The sequence below is a fragment of the Anopheles stephensi genome, chromosome 2 (assembly GCF_013141755.1).
Source record: "Anopheles stephensi strain Indian chromosome 2, UCI_ANSTEP_V1.0, whole genome shotgun sequence".
In the NCBI taxonomy this organism is placed as follows: domain Eukaryota; kingdom Metazoa; phylum Arthropoda; class Insecta; order Diptera; family Culicidae; genus Anopheles; species Anopheles stephensi.
Genome location: NC_050202.1, coordinates 21,768,501 through 21,787,386, shown reverse-complemented (window position 1 = coordinate 21,787,386; position 18,886 = coordinate 21,768,501). Strand labels below are relative to the sequence as shown.

At 43.0% G+C, this 18,886-nt stretch overlaps 1 protein-coding gene across 15 annotated transcripts in view; it reads left to right on the top strand.

Moving 5' to 3' along the window:
* The window catches only part of LOC118505783 (zinc finger protein 189), a 35,272-nt gene extending 19,477 nt beyond the window's left edge, over window positions 1–15,795 (top strand). For 6 of the 15 annotated variants that reach the window (XM_036042081.1, XM_036042080.1, XM_036042084.1 and 3 more), the window contains 10 exons: window positions 4,237–4,379; window positions 4,460–4,527; window positions 6,721–6,939; window positions 7,110–7,249; window positions 7,810–7,945; window positions 8,025–8,517; window positions 8,600–9,102; window positions 10,690–11,333; window positions 11,406–11,669; window positions 12,665–13,790. In XM_036042081.1, the coding sequence (XP_035897974.1) occupies window positions 4,237–4,379; window positions 4,460–4,527; window positions 6,721–6,939; window positions 7,110–7,249; window positions 7,810–7,945; window positions 8,025–8,517; window positions 8,600–9,102; window positions 10,690–11,333; window positions 11,406–11,669; window positions 12,665–12,748 (2,694 nt within the window). In that variant the 3' untranslated portion in view covers window positions 12,749–13,790. Of the gene's footprint in view, window positions 1–4,236; window positions 4,380–4,459; window positions 4,528–6,720; window positions 6,940–7,109; window positions 7,250–7,809; window positions 7,946–8,024; window positions 8,518–8,599; window positions 9,103–10,689; window positions 11,334–11,405; window positions 11,670–12,664 lie in introns of all 15 variants that reach the window. The other 9 variants (XM_036042093.1, XM_036042092.1, XM_036042091.1 and 6 more) reach the window with 9 other exon arrangements.
* The last annotated feature ends 3,091 nt before the right edge of the window (window positions 15,796–18,886 follow it).

The window sequence follows — 18,886 nt, the reverse complement described above, 5'->3', positions numbered from 1 at the left end:
GTTATGCCTTCATTTGGACGGTTATTTGTTGGAATTAAGTTATACTTTCTATTATAGACGATAGTTAAGCATATCATCTCCGCATCCCCGTATTTATTTGCCTATTTCTGCTTCGGGAAAGGATGATATTGGAATCTTGTCAGGGAATGCGTTTTATTTTTTGCAAAGGAGAATTGATTAACATTTTGGTATGTTTTTCCCCCTTTCGCGTATCGCGGCCATAAAAAAGCTCTGAAGATCAGAGACAGCTCACGATGTTAACGATATGCAGTTTTTTTGAATTCTGCTCATTTGTATCTGTGTGCAACCAACAACAGATCAGGTTGCATTTACAGAAAAAATGATTCACATGGAGATGCTGACGAGAAAGTTTTACCTTTGCCGTGGACAAAAAGCGTGATGCGTGGTTCTGCTTGTTTTCCCGATAAGGGCAGATTTCGAATAGTTGAAGTTATGAACTCGAGGATAGCGCTCCGGTGTGTTGTGTAGAGGGAGCAGGTAAGGCACTAGTCTGAAACATACACCCACTAAATTCGCCGGATGAAGGATGAACAATGAAGCATACCAGTTTAGATTGTCCTGGATGGGGGAAGGGTTTGAGGTTTTTTTTGGTGGCAGAGCACGGGATGAATCCGATTTTTCGCATCGTATCATCGGCTTCAATCCTTCTCACATCTGTTGTTACCTTGCCGGGTGTGTGCTGAATCGGGATGAGGTCCTCTCATCCACCCTCATCCATAGGAGGTTGTTTTTGTATGTAACGAGCTTTTCTGTTGAAACCTGGTGAGGAATGATGATTGATTTAGAAGGATTGTGGATCACATGGTGCTCAGGGTTTTGCAGTTTGCATCCCTATAAAGTTTTCCACTGCTCCGGTTTCACGCCAGTGGTCGATATGGTCGATATTGGAGGAATTTGAGCTGATTATTAGGGAAGGTTTCCTTGCTTATAAATTGGATCATGTTGCTAAGATGATGGATAACGACATACACGGGCATTGGAAGTGAAGAGGGACCGTGGCATAGCTAGAAAAATGGAGAGATTAGTATATAAAATTGAATATAAATAACAATTGTTGATTGAAACGGTGCTTGATATTTCATAAATAAAAAACAAAAGCTTTATCACAAACTAGCAACAACAAATATAATTCCAAAGAAATGAGCCTTATATCTACACAAAAGAAAATAAGATAAATAATGAACGAATTCCCCTATTTCGACATAGAACAAGGAGAAAGCAAGACATTGTTTACTGCAGAGATATGAACTTAAGTAATTCAACACTTTTTATTTATATTTCTAGTATGATGGCTTGACGTCGTATTGACTTATTCAACACTATTTCTATTCTTTTCCTAATTGAATGACGTTATTAAATAAAAAAAGATCAATTCTTCAGCAAATGACTCACATTACATAATATCCACTTGGTCCCACCAAATCAAAAATAGCTGTATGAAAGCGTTCTTAAAATAGAATTTATAAAAATTAAAAAAAACGTCAAATTTCAATACAAGTGAGACAAAATAATATTTAAGAAGTAATAAATTTTTTAAAGTGAACAGAAACATAATTTTGATCTGCAATAATGGCGGATGTTTGTGATTTTGAACCTTTGATCCATACAGTAAAGGTCACCAGAATAGGTCCACTTCATGTTTAAAATTCGTAAAATTAGGGCTATGATGTAGATTTTAAACGGATCGACTCAGTTTTTTTGTTGTAAAACTTAAGAAAATGTAAAAATTGTAGAAGTATCGAAAGCAGTCGTTTGAAAATCAGGTATAAAAGTGGTCTTATCCTTTTGTATGTCCGTCATTGTACTACACCTCCACCAAGCCAACATTGCGCTGTGTAGCTAATTTGTTTTGAACATTATCTACCACGGCATGCAATGGATGCGAGAGATGCTCAGCTTTATGCGCTATTATGCTACCACACGATGTTTCCTTCGATCTCTCTTCCTCTCTCCCAAGGTGCCCTGTAGTGGTTGGCTGTGGTTGGCAAGAAGGAGGCTTGCCTGTTTGTCGCTCCGGTACATGTGTATTACCAGTGTGTAACTGCAACAACTCTCCCCTTCTCGTCTTCACTAACCAAAGCATAGAAATTTCGATATTGACACAGAGACATGCCTCCGAATGCTTTCTCTAGCCTCTGCGTGTATGTGTGTGTGTGTGTGTGGCTTAGCCAACAACAGCACAACACAACATGGGAGGAGAGATGGTGGTGGGCCAGCATCGCGCGTGTGTGTGTGTTTGCGTGTATGCTGTGCAGGCAGAGGCAACAAACTTGTTTTTAAATCTTATCCACCTCACACACATCACACTGCTGCTAAATCCTGCCTGTTCCATGTGTGGTCGGTCACTGTGGTTGTTGTTTTATGCTTTGTATTCGCTCTTACTTGTTTGTTTGTAAACATGTTTCTTTTCTTATGGCGGGCGTGTGCGTGTGTGAGAGAAGACCCCGACCAGACAGCAGCGCGATCAGCTGATTTTGCAGACAGAGATAATAAGAAAAAAAATAGTTGGGAAAGGAAACTTCCAAATCAAGTACAAATAATAGGATAATATGCGGTAAAGTTGCAAATAGTATAAATAGGAATACTTAAAACAAGGGACGCTTTAAAGAAAATATTATTTGTTTCATTTATGTTAGTCGTCCCGGGCGACTGGTTTAGTTTAGTCTTTAGTTGAGAGACATGTCCCCTCATTCGAGCCGTAAGAAGGCACCTTATCCCGTGAAGAAAATATTATAAAAGGAAGAACAACAATTTCTTCAATCGCAAGACAATTTTTCTTGCTTTTCCACTCCCAGAAAGCATATTTGTATGTGTCGCGTCTCTCGCACACATCGAGCTCGGGGAAAATCGACACCACACAGCAGCAGTAGCAGCATCGGCACCAGCAACATAATCGCGCTCTGCTGTTCATTAACATTATTATGTTTTTCCTTCTGGGGATGATAAATACGCACGTGCACACACACACAGACACTGATGCGCAGAAGGGGAAACCCGAGTTCGGTATGCTGTGTTGGGCTGGCGGGCGGCACGGTCACACACAGAACGATGCTTTGTGGTGTGGTGTGAGCACATTCTGTAAGAAAAGCATCGCACTCGTGTGTATGTGTGCATGTATGTGTGTGTGTGGTTTGTGTTATTTTGATCATCAGCTGTTTTTGACATTTCAGCTGAATGTCGCGGCGAACAGCCTCACCTTGCGAAAGACTGGCCCCTCACGTTTTACCTTGATATTTCAAACGTTCGAATGCAATCATTGAAACAAGTGTATTAGTGGTGGTTTATTTCATATGTTTTTAGTGTGCGAAATAAAATTGGAATAATAATCGTATTTAACCCCTTGGTGTTTCTCTTTTTTTTCATCATTTGAACACTCTTATACTATAGTAGTTAGCTGGCCATAAGTAGTTAGACATGATAACAGTTTAGTAAATGTATCAAAATTTTAAATAAAAATAAAAAAAAACATCATCCGGAAGATACTCATTGCAATGTTTTGCTTCTCTTTTTTTCTTCTCTCTTTTTCTCTATATTACTTCAAAAATAATCGTCATCAAATCTTCCATCATATACCACCACCCCCCCCACATTGACCATCGTATCCTGCCATCGTCCGTCCTACTCGTGGTTCATGATCGTCAACACGCAATGATAAACACACGCGTACGCGCGCACACGCACATAATCAACGCTTTCTTTCGTCCTCGTCGTCGTCATCCGTGCCACTCTCTGTGTGTGTGTGTGTGTGTTTATGTTGATGAAAACATCGTCCCAATGCAAAAAAACAAAACGACCAACAACACCACCCGGGCTGCAATCGGCAACATAATTCGGCACCATTTGAAAATTGGAATCACACCCCGCGCGGGCGGCCTGGCTGGCATTGGATTTAATTAAAATCGTTTCAACATAATGCGCGTGCCCTGCGAATAATAAACACACATCATCGTTGACCAAATCCACACACGCACAATTCACATCCACATCCACATCCTCCCCCTTTTGGCTCGAACTCAAACGGGGCTCCGTGACTCGCTCACATGGCCGGTCCGGTTTGGCTTCCGTGCCGGGGTCGAAATGTGATTTACCCGCCGTTGTTGTGGTTGTTCACGTATTCGTTCATCGATCGTTCTGTCCCCGTTCGTTCGTGCCTTCTCCTGCCGCCTACCTACCCTACCCGTTCGCTGTGTGCGTTTTGTGGACTAAAACAAACAGATGCCATACTTGCAGCTTCCGGACGGGGCTAGCATTTTGCTGAAGGATGGAAAGGGTGCGATCTCGCACGCCGGCAGCAAAGGCGTCCGTCGCATGATCCTCGTCAACGATGCATCCGCGGCGCTGCCCCAAGGAACGCAACGGTATGTCACTGCGCGTGAGACTGGAGGAATTTTACTAATTCGGGTGTTTTTTTTTCTTCTTTCTCTTTCTATCATTGTAGGATAATTACTACCGGTGGTACTGCGACAGCCGTCACTACCGGCCATGCGAAGAAACACGAAGTTATAAGTGAGCACACATATTTGTCTATATGCTACTAACGTCCATGCACGCATAGAGTGGTAGTTTTCGGTTGCTATGAGCATGATATTGTTGGGGCTTTACAGGGTTTCTCAGGTCAGTTCGGGTCAGTGTAACACAAACTCTCAAAAACGAAAAAATGTTTCCCCGAAATCATCGTACATGAAATTCGGACCATTATGGGAAACCTTAATCTCCTTTCAACTCCTTTAAATTCAAACTCAACAATGCAAAATGCCTAGTTAACTTAGCTGTTTTTCACGCAATGTTTATATCCTGCTTTGTACTACTTGGCTTAGTACTAGAATTCCCATATCAGTTGGGGTGGCCGAGTGGCTTGCGGCGCCTCTCGCATGGCAGTTCTGGGGTTCAAATCCCATTCAGACAGCCTCCCTGTACGCGCGGGACTGATTATTCAGCTCCGGTTCTCTAAAATCAAGTCAAAGAAAGCCAAAAATCCGGCAGACCGAAACCTTGCGAGGTTGTGGTGTCAAAGAAAAAGAAGAAAAATCATTTATTAGATCGGAAAGCATTAAAATATCTCAACTTAAAGCATAAAAAATCTAACATACTTATCTTTAAAAGTTTCTTTAAGTTTTGAAAAGAAAATCATATCAAATCATAGAGTTAACGAATGAAATTTAAAAAAATTAACATTCAGCGAGCTACTTGAAAGTTCTTCACCAACGCCTTCGCCTAGGCATTTTCCATTGTCTAATTGGGATTTTACGGAGTAGAAAGCATGTTTTTTTCATGTTGAGAAGAGTTGCCATATGGGGCGGTCCGGTGGCAGAGGCGATAAAGGCGCCAGTCTTCACACGGCAGGGCCGGCGCTCAAATCCCATCCAGACCGCCTCCCCGTATGTAAGGCTGACTACTTTACTACGGGTAAAATTAAGTCACAGAAAGCCAGAAATGGCAGGCCGAGACCTCTCGAGGTTGTAGTGCCAAGGAAGAAGAAGAAGAAGAAGGGTTACCATATAGTGTTACAATGTTGAACTGGGCCTGAGAAACCCTGTATGTATGAGGAAAGCCTTTTTTGTAGATTAATTGCTTGTTAACGATGTCTTACAATGGGTGAATTCATATTAAGTTGAGTGTAGGTTTGAATCATCAATTTAGATTCAAATTACCTGACTAAGTTCTAACTAAGTAAAATATTATCACAACAAGCTGCATGCATATAGATAACAAATATTACTCCTTCATTATTTATTTGGCCATCGCATTAGTGACTAAAAGAGGCGAATGAGGTTTTAGAGACCCAAAGCCTCTCATGAGTAGCCTTTTCATAGTTATTTGAGCTGTAAATGAGCTGTTGAAGTTATGGTGGGATCAGATCAGTATTGTCTTGTATGAGTTACTCTCGATCTTCTTCAACGATTATCACTTCATATGCTAGAAAATTATTAAAACTATTTCATACGATATTTAGTTGTGCACCTAACAGAGTAATGAGAAAAGACACTCAATTCGAATTAAATTTAGTATACATAACCAGATATAAATTCCTACCGCTGCATGGCACACAAAACTCGCATTTATTCAGGTTCAATGCTTTCAAATCGATAACAAATGAGTGGTTTTTTCGATTATATGTTCCATTTATCATAGCTTTTATTTCCCCATATGCCATCGAGTGAGTACGATGCGAATGTGCCATTCGCGTCGCGCTTCGTAGTAGTTATTTTAACATTTACCGTACACACCAAAAGGAAACACTATCGATTTATTATTAGCTCAATTCGAATGGGGGGATTTTTCCTTGTTGCCTGTCCGTTAGGCAATAAAGCGCGGGAAGATTAATGTGATGCGATGTGTGCGCTTGGTGTCCAATATAATCTTATCTCCTCGAAACCATTCTCTTCCGTTGGCTGCACATGGTTTCCTGCTTCGTTTTTTCTTTCGATTTCGTTTGCTATGAATTTCGAGCGTATTGCTCATATGTGCATGGAGTTGTAGTTAATGGTGGATGCATAATTTAATTTTCATTTAAATTGTATGTCACATTCAAATTCACCCTAGCGTGTGATATGTGTGACAATGTGTAGTAACTAACCATATAGTTTTGATTGTTTTAATCTTCTTTTTCAACCGCCTAACAAACTACTAACCAAACACAATGAACAAACTTGGGGAAATGAATGACAAACAAAAACAAAAAATCGGAAAATCAATTAGCTCAACCGAATACTACTACCACTCTAGCAAATGGCCAGATTGACACGAAGACGAAGGCGATCCTCACGACGAGCGGGGCCAGTGCGTTCATGTCACCGATCGGACCGATACAGCTGACGGCAGAGGAGTGCAACGATATACTGATGAAGCGGGCGGCCGCTGCAGTTGCTGCCAACAATCAGCATGCCATCACCAACAACAACGATGGCCAGCATACCTGTAAGTGCCCCGTAGCATTCCGTAAGACCAGTTCAAAGTGAATGTGCTGGTCCTACAATCTTACAATCCTACAACTAAATGTAATTCACAGCAGTCGAACGTTGTGTTCTCGCTTTATCTTCAATCTCTTCTGCCAACGATCTATATACCGTGTTCAAACTTTGTTACAGCGATTTCAGTTCAGGTGCAGAAAGTGATTCAAGGGCTGGAGGAGGGCGACGATTCACAGGCCACCACCTCCAACCACCAGATGAAGATTGAACCGACGCTAAGCATTTCGCCAAAGCTGGAAGCGGTAGAAATGGATTATGTGAGTGTTAGATCGAAACGTGCAAATAATAACGATATAGCCGCCAAACTAGTGATGGGAATAACCCAGTCAGTAACGTGCATTAAATCAGAGTGAATGAGTTAGAATAGAGAGTTAGAATAGTGAGCTAAATCTTATACTTACTCTTTAGGAGTAAAATCTCGAGGAATGGTTTAGCTCTCCGAGCCGACTAACCTACGTTTTTAATTCACTCAATACGTTTTGAATCACTCAATACGTTTTAAATCACTCATTGGTTTTAATTTAATACGAGTGAGTGAGTTAAAACGTAGTGAGTGAGTTAGAACGCAGTGAGTGAGTGCCTAATCGACACGGAGAGTTAAACCAGTAATGAGTTATTTTACTTATGAGTGAGTTAAAGATTTGAATCATTCACTCATTCTGACTCCAGATGCTCGTCACTACGTCAAGCTGGTGAATCTAGCATTTGTTCAATCAAAATTGACTGGACAGCTTAGGTTTGCTTTCTTTCTTGAATGCTTTCGAATTGCTTTGAACCAGATTTGACGGACCTTTTTCATTCCCCCTTACCTTACTAGAACGAGTACGTCCAGCAGGAAGCAACCACCCCGACACCGAACGTGGTCCCGAAGGAGCGTCCGTACTCGTGCGAACAGTGCGGAAAATCGTTCCTGCTGAAGCATCATCTGACCACCCATGCCAGGGTGCACACCGGTGAGTAGAGAAAGCTGCCCAGGTGATAATCCTTATCCGCAATCTGCTTTATTTATCGGTTTTGTGCTGCCACTTATTGTAGGTGAACGGCCGCACGTATGCGTCCACTGTGGCAAAGACTTTGCCCACAAGCACTGTCTGAACACGCATCTGCTGCTGCACTCGACCGAGCGCCCGTACCAGTGTCAGGAGTGCAAGAAGAGCTTCACCCTGAAGCACCATCTGCTCACACACTCGCGGGTACACTCGCGCGAACGGCCGTTCGTGTGCGATCAGTGCGGTCGATCGTTCCCGCTGAAGCGCCATCTGGTGACGCACAGCAAGTTCCACGCGGGCGAGCGCCCGTACGTGTGTGCAGACTGTGGGGAAAGCTTTGCCCAGGACGAACATCTGGTAATGCACTCCCGGTTCCATGGTTCGGTGAATCCGTTCCACTGCCGCGATTGTGGTGCTACGTTCCCGCGCAAGTTCCAGCTGGTGAACCACGGCAAGATACACGGCCGTGTACCGCACTCGTGCACGCTCTGTGGCAAAGAGTTCCTGCAGAAGCGCACCCTAGCGGCACACATGAGGTGAGCGGCGATGGTTCCAATTTCCGTCCAAAGGGGCGTCCTAGAAGTGGTGCAAATTAATGGCTTTTTGTTTTCCTATTAGAATCCATACCGGCGATCAGCCATTCCCTTGCATTGCTTGCGGCGAAGGGTTCCGCACGAAGTCGGAGCTGAACGCGCACAACCGTCACACGCACAGTGGTGTCAACCCGAACGCGTCCAACACCACCATCATCACGACCAACTCGGTTGTGACGTCGAACGCTCAGCAGCAACAGGCACAGGCACAGGCACAGCAGCAGCAACAGCAGCACCAGCAGCAGCACATCGAGGTGAAACAGATCCAGCACTATCAGGGTCAACAGCAGCAGGTGCAGGATGTGTCGAACGGGAACATCATCACGACGATTGCTGCTACCGGTCAAGGGTCGCCCGAAACATCGGCAAAGCCACAGTACGCTTGCCGCGAGTGTGGCAGCGCGTTCAACAGTCGGGAAGCGTTGGCACTGCATTTGCGTCTGCATACCGGCGACAAGAGTCTCATGACCGATCTGTGCGCACTGACCGCGGCAATACCGGGCCACTTGTTCCCGGCCGTCAATCAAGGTAGGTTCATGCGAATGACTAGTGAATGTGTCTTCTTGTTACTAAAATAATTCGGGATCAGGCTCACGAGGCTGAATGTATTTTGCCAACATTCTAACAATACGCTCAGTTACGGGGTTGAACTGGAAGGAAGTTTATAGCGAATGTTACTCATTTGTTATGCATACTAAGTCGCATTACTTTACACTAGTTGATATAATATAAGTACAAATTTTTTAAATTTACTCTCAATGAAAAAATAAGGGAAATTCGGCTTAAGTCTGAAATAAGACCCCTCCCACTCACGGGCACTCATTTTTCACTACTGAGAAACCTTAAATTCAGACTTGAGCCGCAAAATGGGCTAAAGTCTGGGCTAAAGTCTGAATAGATGCTCCCCCACTCACGGGCACTCACTTTTCGCTACTGAGTTACCTTAAAGGCTAAAGTCTGAATAGATGCCCCCCCCCCACTCACGGCACTCACTTTTCGCTACTGAGTTACGCAAAAGTGTATCTTTTTCAGGCTTTTTACTATAATTATTTATTAATTTAATATCTATAATTGTTATAAATCATTATTACAACATTTTTTGGCTAAAGTCTTAATAGATGCCCCCCCCCCCCACCCACTCTCGGCACTCACTTTTCACTACTAAGTTACCTTAAATTTAGGTAAAAGTAAAGCAAAAGTTTTATAAATTGTTGTAATAATGATTTATAATAATTATAAATAATAAATAAATAAATAATTACAGTAAAAATTGTGAGAAAAATACACTTTTGCGTAACTCACTTGTAAAAATGAGTGCCCGTGAGTGGTGGGGGGCATCTATTCAGACCTGAACCCATTTTTTTACACTTTTGCTAAACTTTTACCTAAATATAAGGTAACTCAGTAGCGAAAAGGGCCATGAGGGGGGGGGGGGGGGGGGGTGGCATCTAGTCAGACTTTAGCCGCAAAATGTTCATAAAAAAATAAAATGTTCCCGTAATATTATTTGCCTACAGTTTATAGTTATATCCACTAGTGTATCGTATACTTGTACACATTATTTCAACTGATAAACTACTTACAAACACTCTCTCACTCATGATTCCCCCCGGGGCAGGTGTTGTGCTGTGTGTTGATTCAGTTCTTTTCATTGTTTCCTTCACATGTACATATTTTATTTTTGTTTTTTTTTTATGTTTTTTTCTTCTCTTTTTTCATGCTCTTCTACCACCACCACTACTACTACTACTACTACTACACTACCACCACTACTACTACTACTATTACTACTACTATTACTAATGTTGTTTTTACCATCACTTGTTTTAATCACGTTATTCATTTTTTTTACTCTGTTTGGTGTGCTTTTATGATTTGTTTCTGAATCGATTAACCATCTTCATACGCTTTTTTCTAATTAAATTTTTAACGGTTTGCTTTAATTAATTTTTAACTACATCACGTGTGTGTTTACGTTACATTGGTAAATTTGTTTGGGATTCACCTTTGCATTTAACCATGCTCATGATTTCTGTGTGATATTTTTTTACCAAAACTCCACATAAATTCACCCCATTTGCATGGCCCCCCATATTTTGGGTTTACGATGATAAGAGCTGAAAGTAGAGTACCCGATGGTTGGCGGTGGCAACGCGGTGAACGGCGATACGATCATGGCGACAAACCCCGTAATACAGAACTCTTCCTTTCCAGTACAAATAATTACCTCCTCGGGTCAGGTGGTGCAGCAGCTGCAACCTCAAAGCCCTCCCCAGCAGCACCAGCAGCAACTGCAACAACAGGCACAGGTGGTGCAACAACATCAGACCCAAACCGTGGTACAGCAGCAACAAACCCAGCAGCAACAGCTTCAGCACCAGCAGCAGCAGCAACAACAGCAGCAGCAGCAACAGCAACAACAACAGCAACACCAGCAACAGCAGCAACAAACCGTTGTCGTGGCACAGAACAAACCCAAATCCCACTACTGCACCCACTGCGGCAAGGGATTCGCGGCCAAGCACGGGCTAATGTTGCACAACCGTCGTCACCCGAACGGGGGCTGTACCGTACGGACGCACGTGTGCGAGTGCGGTAAGGCCTTCTTCCAGAAGAACCACCTGATGCTGCACCAGCGTCAGCATCTGGAGCAGAATCAACGCACCGGCGGTGGGGTCGCGGGTGGTGCGGGTGCCGCCGGTCAGGCTGGTCAGCAGCAGCAGCAGCAAGCGTCCGCCGGTCAGCAGCAGCTGGTTGTGGTAAGTGCTTTGGTCCTTTCTTTTACAAGCAATCTGTATTGTAAAATATTGTTACCGTCTTTCCTCTGGCAGATTCAAGCCACCAACCAGGAATCGATGGTGCAGCAACAGCAGCAGCAGCAACAGGCAGCCGTTGCCGCTCAGCAACAGCAAGCGGCGGCTGCAGCCGCTGCCCAGCAACAGCATCAGCTGCAACAACAGCAGGCCCAGCAGCAAGCGGTAGCGGTACAGCAGCAGCAGGCTCAGCAGCAGGCACAACAGCAAGCACAGCAGCAGCAGAACCAGAACAATCAGCATGCGATGCGCAATCTGGTGATTGCGAACCAGCCCGTGCAGGTATCTTATGTAAAGTTACATTGATGCTTCCCCTACACGAGTGTGTTGTTGTGGAACGTTTGATGGCGTAGGACAGATCTAGGGAGAGCGAGGGCGAGCGAGGGAGAGAGAGAGGGAAATTAGGAGGATAGTGCATGGGGAGCTGTAGTTGTATGTATGATGAAGACTTTAAAAGAATACTTTCGATGTAAGTGCAGTATGTTGAACAGGCTTAGCGGAGGATTCATGTATAGCAATTGGTGTATTTTTCAAACCTTTTAAGATGATCCCTGCCATTTCTGGCTTACTAGACTTAATGATACTGCGGGAATTGGATGGTCAGTTCTTACTGTGGGGGAACGGTCCGCATGGGATTTGAACCCCGATCCTGCCGTATGAAAGCCGGCGCCGAAGACTCCTCTACCATAGGGTCGCCCCATGGGATGGGGATGCTAGGTTAATTCAATTTCTAAAGTCGGATTAAATCCTATTTTTTACTACGGTGTTGAGCTAGCTCTCTCGGCCTCTACACCTTAGTGTGCATGAGTCGTTTAACTCATGAGTGATTCAAAATCTAGTGAGTGAGTGAGTGAGTGGTTAGTCGACACGGAGAGTTAAATCATAAGTGAGTTGAAATAACTTTTCGTGATGGTTTAAATCATATCTATCATTGTTAAGATTTAACTTATCCACTCATTCTGACTCTATTTGAACTAATGTGGTCCATAAGTCTTGAGCACTTGACCCTTACTTAGGCACATGAGTTAGCTTTACCTTTTTATTTTATTTTGCTCATTCAATTAAATTTTATTGATAATGATACGTGAATGCGGATAGAGTTAGTACTAGGAAGCTTTTGTTGTGCATGTACTGCTTGTGTATGGGCTTGCTGCCGTTTGTTTCGATTATGTTTTTTTCTTCTTCAAGCTGGAATGTGTTGGTATTAATCTGGAATGTGTGTGTGTGTGTTTTTTTTCCGTTTCTCTCCCCTTCCTTCTTTTCCCCCTTCCGGCTAGGTGCAGGTCCTGGAAGGTAACACGACCCAGGTAATCAAGTACGAGATCATTCACGACACGTCACGCCAGTCGAACGTTGAGTGAGAAGAGGCGATGCTCCGTATAACCAAACCGGACGGTACGGAGGAAATGAAGAAGGTATTCATACTGAAGAACGAGATGGGATGAAATTTGCTTCACAGTGGTGGCCCTGCTACTAGTGCCGCTGCTGTCGCCGCCGCGACCACCACCACCACCAATGCCGGCGTGGTCGTCACGCCCCATCATTCCTCCTCTTCCACCATTGGTGCGTCCGCGAGTGCCACGAGCGAGTTGGGGAAAGGAGCACCGGCTCCCAACCACCACCACCACCACCATCACCATGCGTTGGTGGAGGGTGGTGGTACGGTGGAAGGTGTTGGAGGTGGAAGGGGAAGGGATGGGAATCACTATAATATGGTGGCGCAGCAACAGCAGCAGCAGCAACAGCAACATCATCACCCAGCAGCAGCGGTGGTAGTACCGGGCGTCATTGAGGAACCAAGCGAGGACGATAAGAGTACCATCATCATTAATCATCATCAGCAGCAGCAGCAGCAGCAGCATCAACACCATCACCACTACCAATCGCAACACCATCATCCGCGCCAGCAGCAGGAGGTGGTGGTATCGGTGGGCCAGGCCGCGGCAAGCCTGATTTCACCGAGCGATCATCATAACTATGCTGCAACCGTCACCGATACGCGGCTCGTGTCGACTAGCACCAGCGCGACCTACCATACCTACCATCACCAGCAGCATCAACACCATCACCAGCAGCAGCACCACCATCATCACACCTCCGTCGTAACGCTTCAGTCCGGTGGAGTGCAGACTGCGGAGGGTGGTGGCGGTAGTGATGGTGGCCAGGCCGGCGGACAGGAGCAGCATCATCTGCAGGACGCTGCTGCTTCGACGGCTGGCATTGTAAAGCACGAAAAATTCTAAGCGGTAAAGTTCGGTATGCAGTGTGTTTGCATATGCGTGTATAATAGATTCACGATGCGCTGCGTCGTGTTGTTGCTGGACGTCGAATTTATATTCTACTTTTATTCTACTATTATTATCATTTGAGCTTTTATTCGTAGCAAACACAAACAAACAAAAAGAAGAAAAAAAAACACTTTCAATATATAGGTTTGTAACTTTAACATCCAGTGCTTAGCGGAGCGAAACGGCCACAACACATACAAACGAACAGGTGTAGCAAAAGAAAACTAGGATACAATCTTTCTCCCACTCTTTTAGCCTGGTTTTTCTTTCAAAAACCCAAATTATTCTATTTTTCTTTTCCATTTTCTTTTCATTCTTTTTTTTTTACTCCTTTAACTGTTACACCTAACATTGTGCTTTTCCCACCGGGTGTTTAAGATAAAGAAACGCAAAAAAAAGTTTTTTTTCTTCCGAAAGGTCAAAGGACAAAAAAACAAACAGGCACCGAACTAACGAAAAGTTGTAAAAATAGAACTGTGTACATGGTATATATATATATATGTATATGTTAAATAATCCACATACATAAACACACACTCACACACAGTGCGTCATCGCAATCCTATGTACTACAATGTATAACGAGCAAAACGAGGTAAAATGTAATGTTTAGAGTTTTTATTACACTAATCTCTGTACAAACAGGGGCGGCCAGGGTTGTCCTCCTGTAATGCAGGGTTGTTGCTAATGGTATTGCTGCTGTGCGCCGCCATATAGTAGTAGTAGTAGTCGTAGTATGGGCCGTTTTGACCCATGTATGTATGTACAGTGAAGAAGTTTTTGGTGTCCTTTAAGAAACAGAGAAAATTACTGTTTTTTTTTGGGTCGGTAGATCAGATAAAAGTTAGGGCTTGTAATATAGTGAAAGGATGAAAGGAGGATGACAGCAAACGTACGACAGGAAAGCACGCCCGCCGCGCGTGTATGTACAGTGGATACATATTTTTAAAACGTGCTCGGTAGAATAAAGCCACGTGCACGCGGAAGTTGATGTCTATGAGCAACGGAAAAGGATAATTTAGTAAAGCATTGTACGCGTGTGTGTGTGTGCGTTTTAACATTTTCTAAAGCATGCCATAGCTTTTTAAATGCAATTAGGAGCTTGTACATAGGGCAAATTGACGTACAACAACTTAATTACAGCGGGGGGGGGGTTTCAGTTGATAATGTAAAAGCATCGATGCTGTTTGTAAGCTAAATGGTAAAGAAAGCTAGTTGGCATGGGGAAGGAGACTTCAGCTGGTAGGCGAATCAAGGACCTTTCATTGTGAAGCTACCAGATGATATTGTAATTGTAGCAGATGATATTGTACACGGCCTGTCAGCGCTCGGTAAAGTGCGTGACCTACAGGTATAAGCGCGAGCTTCTAGGCTTTGTACAATATCATCGGCTTCAATTACGATATCAACTGGTTGCTTCACAATAAAAGGTTATTGATTCCCCAGTGATCTGAAGCTCTTCCCCAATGTCATGTAGTTTTATTTATCTTTACATTATCAACACAAAAACAAACCCCTGTAATGCCGAATTACCCAAAAGAAAAACACACACACACGATAACACCTTCTCCGGAGGGATTCTCACCCTCCCCTCCGTATCTTGTATTAGTTTGTGGCCATAGCATGGAAGAGTACACGTATATGTAACAAAGAGAAAAAGTTTATTAGTTAAGTAAAGTAGCTTTGATTTCGGTTGACGGTTCCCATTTTCCCGTTAGAAGAATATATACATATTTTTTTAATATTAAAAAGAAAGGTGAACCATTATAGGGATAGTGAGGCAAATGTGGAATCCTAACTTTCTATTTTCATTTTTAATTATTGGAAGGTGCGTAGTAACTATTCTACTGTCCATCTGGTTTGTGGGGGGGGGGGGGGTGATGAAACCGATGTCGTCGAACCGTGTAGATTGATGCACAACTTAACGTGTGAGCCATACGTACCTTTCTTTTCAAAGCATTTGAGTTGAGGAACCGCAAGAAAAAAAACAAACAAACATAGATTCAAATCTAGATCAAGTGTAACATGTTGTTTCATTAGTTTTAATTATTTTAGGGTATTAAGTTCCGTTCTTTAGTCTGCTTAGTATCAACTCGGTTTCAGACATTAGTCCAAAAAAACAAGAAAGAGTGAAGAAACCATCATTTTAAGCCGTACTTTTCCGGTTCGTTTACTAGTTTTGAGTGGGCTGTTGCAACATCATTTAACAAGAAGAATCAGAAAACATCTCTCCCCTAGCCGTTAGGAACTAAGATTTCGCGCACGCTTTTAGGCAGGAGGCAGGAGCACAAACAGTAACACAGAACGACGAGTAGTAATGTTGGCAGTTGTATAAATAGTGAACATAACGTAAAGAAGTAACAGCTTCAAGAGAGAGAGAGAGTGGAGTGTGTGTGTTATACTTGTAAGTGATGAAAGCGATAGTGGGAACGGGACGGGAGACGACACAGTGTGTACTAAAAAAACTGCGGTAAAAAACTGTAAAAATCGAAGGGCTTCTAAAGTCCGCATTAGCATTATGCATACACACACCCAAACAAACACACACACACCCATATATAATAGCACTTTAAGAGGGAACGGGCGTCGCGTGTTTAAGAATACAGGAGAGACAAACAAACAACACAAAACAGCAAAAAACAACAATAACATAACTGGTCAAATGTAAGCGGTCAACAAAAAAAAAATGAGTGCAAAATACATTAATGTTGATATAAGCATTAGATCGAAGGATGTGGGCTGTGTGTCCCCGCCTCTGGCAAGCACAGACAGGGTAAGGTAGCGCGTGTAATGTAATTTTTGGAGGAGTGAAGAGTAATAGGCACACACAAACACGTAAATTACACAATAAAGGCACGGTAAATGAATAATCGGTTGGAGTTTTTATTTTTTAATTTTTAGGTGTCTCCGGAGTTACGTTTTGCCGAAAAAAAAAAATCTACAAGAAAGCAAATGAGCAGCACTTATTTAAAGAAAAAAAACACCATAAAACTATTCGGATTAGAGATGTGTTAAGTAATTGGTATAAATGAAATAATTGATGGTGGATAAATAAATGAAATATTTTAACTATAATTTACCGTTTAGTGCTATGAACTAACTTCTTTCAAACGGACTTTATTCCCACCTGTATCGTTTAATCCTGTACTGTTTGGCACAAGAATCCTAACAGTTGGTGTAGTCAGAATGTCTAAGATCAGAAGAGTCTGACTTGCAAAGATACGTCTGGCTGCCCAATATCGGTGGAACACCTCAAGAGCCTTACTTTGCTCTACCTTTAGTGTTCCCCGATGCCCTCATCATAACGAGACCTACATACACATCAAAGACTTCAAGCTAGTTTTAACATCATTAGGACATAAACCTCAGCAGTCTGAATGGACAGGACTTTACATCGAATTAAATCTGGATTTTCTCCTGTACCCAGCACCTTTCAATAATTGATCAAGTCAATTCAAGGCAGGCCATTTCGAGGATCAAGATCACAAAAATTTGTAGGGCAAATGATTAATCAGAAATTAATTCTGAAGGTCTGAAGGAGCTCGAGTATCCTATGTATACCTGAATCTGTTGCCTATGTAACGGTACAGTAAGTTGCAGCTATCAGTTTGGTTCAAGTAAGTGAATACAGTTCATGGTTTTCTTCTGGCTGCTTTTTAAAAGCCTCCGCTCCATAGCAAAAATGCAAATAATTGTCATTTGTGTAAATAAGACCTTAAATAATTTGAAAGAGACGACTTCCGAAGCTCCTTGTTTCAGCGTTCTGGATAGATTTAGACATAGTCATCATTTCCTGGGACAGACTAGACATGAACTCAACTGCTAGTCACAGACAGCTGATTTTAGTGGCGGCTTGCAACTGACTTTGTACACTTAAATTTACAGAGTTGGCATCCTCTGTAGAAGTGGCCAGTGCGGAGAAGATCTGATCAATAATGTTAAATCCGTTATTATTTGTTTGTGAAATTCAAATAATTCATCATCTCAAATTAATTAAGCTGTTATTTAATAAAACTTTAGAAATATTATTATTTTTTTAATAATTCAAAATAAAAAAATCAAAACGTACGAATAACACTGTGGTACACAGTGTACTAACATTGTACTACCACCACACCAGCAACAAATGCTTCTAAGCAGAAAAAACACGATACGTCCAAGTGAGACAGCAACAATAACAAGCCTCATGTGTTCTCGTTCCCACTCTCGCACTGATCATATCAGTAGAGTGCGTTTATAATTACCTCACAGCGCACGGAGATGCCAGAGTGCAGCATAATCTTATCGTTTGCTGTACTATAAAGAGATTCTTATTCTTATCACAAACACAATCTACTTTGTTCTTTTGTTTCCAATACTACCCCGTTATTGTATCAAACTGTTAACCCATCCGCGCGAATTATCCATTTGTTTACATCTTTACGAAACGTTCGAAACGTTGGTTGTATCGGATGTGTCACGCACACCATTACCCACTTACCTGTTTGCAGTGTATTTTGCTTTCACACCACAGCAGGCATCGGGAAAAAATGTGTACCGGGAGCGAAGGATGTGTGCGAACGGGAAGAACAAACACGCGCACCTGATTGTGTGCGTGCGAGTTTCATACTCGTTTGCATCTCGCTCGCTCGCTCGCTCGCTCGTACGCATGCTGCTTTGATGGGAGAAACAAGCACGCACACGTACACACAGCCCCCAGGCCAGAGAGCAGAGAACGGCGCGGTTCCAAAACAGTGGCGATAGTTTCTCGCTGGGACACCGAAAACCAAACACGCAATTTGTGTTTTGTCCGCAAAAAAATCCTTTCTCGGGCGGGATACAACGAACGGGTGCCTAAATTGTGCGTTTCTGCGGCTCGTGCTGCAAGATTATGTAGCGTTTAATCGCAAAGGACACACGGAAAGCTAAACATCGTGGCTGCTGGTACAAGTTGTTGTTGGGTGCGTTGAAAAGTGAAGTGAACAATCAAGCAAAATCGCACAAATCAAAGTAGGGCCTGCACTCACGTCGTGCAGTGTGTGTGTGCGTGCGTGCGTGTGTGAATCGATGGTAGTTGGAAAAAAAAAGAATCGTAATTGAGGCTCACCAAGCACAGCCGAGAGACAGACAGTCGGTCGCCAGCTGAAAAGAAGCAGGTTTGTGGGTTTGCGAAAGGGTGGTGGTGGTTTGTGTGCGGAAAAGGGAAGCCAGAGGGGGGGAGGACTGAGTCTC